This window comes from Buceros rhinoceros, unplaced genomic scaffold (assembly GCF_000710305.1).
Source record: "Buceros rhinoceros silvestris isolate BGI_N320 unplaced genomic scaffold, ASM71030v1 scaffold24376, whole genome shotgun sequence".
In the NCBI taxonomy this organism is placed as follows: domain Eukaryota; kingdom Metazoa; phylum Chordata; class Aves; order Bucerotiformes; family Bucerotidae; genus Buceros; species Buceros rhinoceros.
This window is the reverse complement of record NW_010419651.1, coordinates 4,955-8,125: the sequence shown is the minus strand read 5'-3', so window position 1 is coordinate 8,125 and position 3,171 is coordinate 4,955. Positions and strand designations below refer to the sequence as shown.

Sequence of the window (3,171 nt, the reverse complement as noted above, 5' to 3'; positions counted from 1 at the left end):
CGGGGACGATGCCAGGCGTCGCCCTCCCGGGAGCTCTGGGCTCTCTGGGGAGATCAGCCGCCCACCGAGCTGCAGCCCTAACTTTGGGTCCCCTTTTCTCGTTTTAGAAACGCCTCTGAGCTTGTCACAGCTCTGCAGAGTGACGGTGAGGAAAGCCGCCGGGCAGCGGGCGCTGGAGAAGATTGCCAAGCTAGACATTCCTCCGCGATTAATCCAGTACCTGTCCTACAACTGACAGGGGGGAGGGTGGCTGGGAGGGACGGGGTCTTCAGCTCCCGCAGTACGAAGTCTCTGTCTCTGTCTCTTCTACCTCCCCCCACGAAACTAGTCTTAATTTAAGCAAACGGGTGTAAACAGTATTAATGAGATAGCGCTTCCTCTTCTCCCTGGGCAAAGCCAGGCTCGGGCAGCGCGTAGCACTGGCTCGAGGTGGTCACGTCTGCTGGGGTGACCTGTCAGACCGTCACTGTGCTGGAGGCTGTGGCTCTCACTCTTTCAGGGGTTTGATCGTGCCTCGATTGCCCTGTCTCGAGCCGAAAGGCGTCTCGTATGATCTAGCCAGGCTCCCTTTGCAGCCGGTGCAGAGAAACAGATACTTGTGCAGCGTGATTCATCTGTCCTGTTTTAGCTGCCCGTGCTGGGACGATGCCTCGGCGGCACTGGTCTCTGCTTACTGCAAAGGGATTTGGAGGTGATGCCCTCGCGTACGGACGTCGGCGTGTCGCAGTGGGAGCGCTGGGCTCCCACCTCGGTGTCAGCAACTCGAGTGACCACGGCCTCATGCCAAGGGACAAAGCTCGAGGGTCCTGCCTCTCTAGCTGGAGGCAAACTAAGGCCCCAGCAAGGTCAGGACTAAGCTGCAGCCGGTTACCGACCTCCTGTGAACGTCGGTGGGCTTTGGCTCACCACCAGCGGTGAGGAGCAGCTGCTGCAGGCCAGGGCTGACTTGGCCCGTGCTCCTTCCCCGCTGCAGGTGAGCCGGCTCCTCCCGTAGTGTTGTTCCGTGAGGGTATCACCACGTCTCCCTTTGGAGCCCAGGCAGGAAGCAGGTCTCTGCACGGCCAGGGATGCTTCCCTCCAGGTGGCTGGTCCCCAGCCGTCGTTCTCCACTTCCTCCGAGCTGCCGTGGCCGCTGTGTCGGGTTCATGTGCAATAAGTGGCAGAGCTGCTGCTCCGCGGTGCCTGCAGCAGGGTGAGGGCGTGTCCCTTGCGCAGCGATGCAGCAGACCCCCGTGGTGGCTGCCCACACGAGAAAGGCAGTAGGAGGGCTGGGCTCTGCCGTGGGGTTTGAGAGTTGTACTTTTGTTTTTCCTCCTCTTAGCTCCTCTCTCAGTGCTGGAGGGAGGTTGGCAGCAGGGGCCAGCCCTGAGCCACTTCGGCTTCAGCAGGCGCGACCACAGCTCTGTCCTTCGGTGATGTAACCCTTCATTTGCTTGAGCAGAGCCCAAGTTGACACCTACCTTCCAGACGAGACGCTACGTGTTGTCTGAAGGCACTAACCCACAGGACATCCCCCCAAGGAGACAGAGCTCCCCGATGCCCCCGCGGCCGGTCTCAGCGCTGTGGTACGTTACAAAACCCGCGGTCTGAGGTGGCACCGAGCTCACCCAGGGCTCTCACCATCCTTCACGCTGTGAGAGCCAACAGTCCTCGGGAAAAGAACGTAAGCACAGGGCAGAAGAGCTGAGGTGGAACCGAATGCACTTTAATGGTGACCAGAAATCACTTTGTTTTTTCTCATTTTGGGTGAGGTTTGTTCCCGCCCACCCCTCTGTTGTGTTTTTTGTTCTGCTGTGCTGTATCCTGTAGAGCTGGACAGAAAAAAGTCGGCGATGCTGCTCTTTGGGGGATTGTCTGCTTCTGACCCTGAGCTTTGGGTTTGAAGTATCAGAAATGTGAAATGACCAAGACGCTCAGGGAAGCCCTAGAGATGTTTATCGCGGGGTTCATCCCGGTGACGGACAGGGAAACGTGTCCTATCTTCCTCCTCTGCCCCACGTGCGGGTCCTTCCAGATAAATCTGTGTTGGGGAAGCGCACCGCTGGGTGCCTGGGGTGACACCTTCCCCCTGGGTTCAAATTCCTCCTTGTTCAGTCGCTATAAGGGGGGAAATAAAGAACTGGTGAAGTCCAAGTTCCCAATGTAAAACCAAAAGATTCCTCAAACAACCAAGAATAAAGCTCCTCTTTACATCATCGTTATGGTTTTTCCTCCCGTTTAAGCCACCTCTGTGGTGGATCCCGAGCTCGGGAGCCGCTTTCTTCAGACGTGCCCCGCTCCCGGCCGTGGGGGAGGCAGAGTGTGCCAGGCGACTCCTGGGAGAGCCAGCAGGCAGGGAAACAACCCCGGAGCATCCCCTGGTGTGGTGGCTGTCGATGACCCGAAGGGGGTTACTTGTGTGTTTCTGGGTTTCGAAACCACAAGTGGAAATTGAGATTCTTTTCAGTCTTTTATCCTTGTCAGTCTTTTATCCTTGTCAGTCTTTTATCCGGCCTCTCCAGCCCCCAGTTCTTTCGGTCCTGCAGGCGTTTCTCAGCTGGTGGTGAGGCATCTTCTGAGCTATGTGCGTTACAGCTCAGAGTAAAGGCAAAGTAGATGCCAAATTAAACTGGTGGGATGCTTTGGCTTCCCTTAGCTTCTCCGGCTGCGATTTTTGCGGCAGCGAGCAGTTACTGCGCGAGTGGTGGCGTCACGCCTGCTGCAGGTGCAGGCTGGAGAGCGGGGAATCGCTGCAGCCCTCTCAAATTCAGGTGGAAATTAGAAGCTTTGGAGATAACGCTGCACTAACAGGGCTTGGGGGCTACGCTGGGGGTCAGGGTTGGAGTAAGGTCTCTCCTCTCCTGGTGGAGTGTTGAGGGTCCCTCCAGGAGGCTGTGGCAGGCTGTCAGAGAGCCTTCCCTGTCCGAGAGCACTTCTGCTGACCCATCGCGCTGGGCGTGACGTGACCCACAGAAGTGGACAGCTCAGGATCGCCTGCAGGGTTTGACAGGGCGAGAGGAACCGGCCTCCAGCTGCTCGCCGGGAGGTTGAGGCTGTCCCTGAGGAGCCGTTTCTGTCCTGTTGGGGTTGTGCAGGCGTGTGGCAGGCTGCCCAGGGCAGTGGTGGAGCCCCCATCCCTGGAGGGGTTTCCCAGCCGTGTGGAGGGGCTGCTGAGGGACAGGGGGCCGGGGG

At 58.4% G+C, this 3,171-nt stretch overlaps 1 protein-coding gene across 1 annotated transcript in view; it reads left to right on the top strand.

Annotated features, from left to right (window-relative positions):
- The window catches only part of ASB13 (ankyrin repeat and SOCS box containing 13), a gene marked incomplete at its 5' end in the record, with an annotated part of 4,029 nt that extends 3,749 nt beyond the window's left edge, over positions 1 to 280 (top strand). The window contains one exon of the mRNA XM_010139033.1: positions 108 to 280. Within this exon, the coding sequence (XP_010137335.1) occupies positions 108 to 235 (128 nt within the window). The remainder of the gene's footprint in view (positions 1 to 107) is intronic.
- Between the last annotated feature and the right edge of the window lie 2,891 nt (positions 281 to 3,171).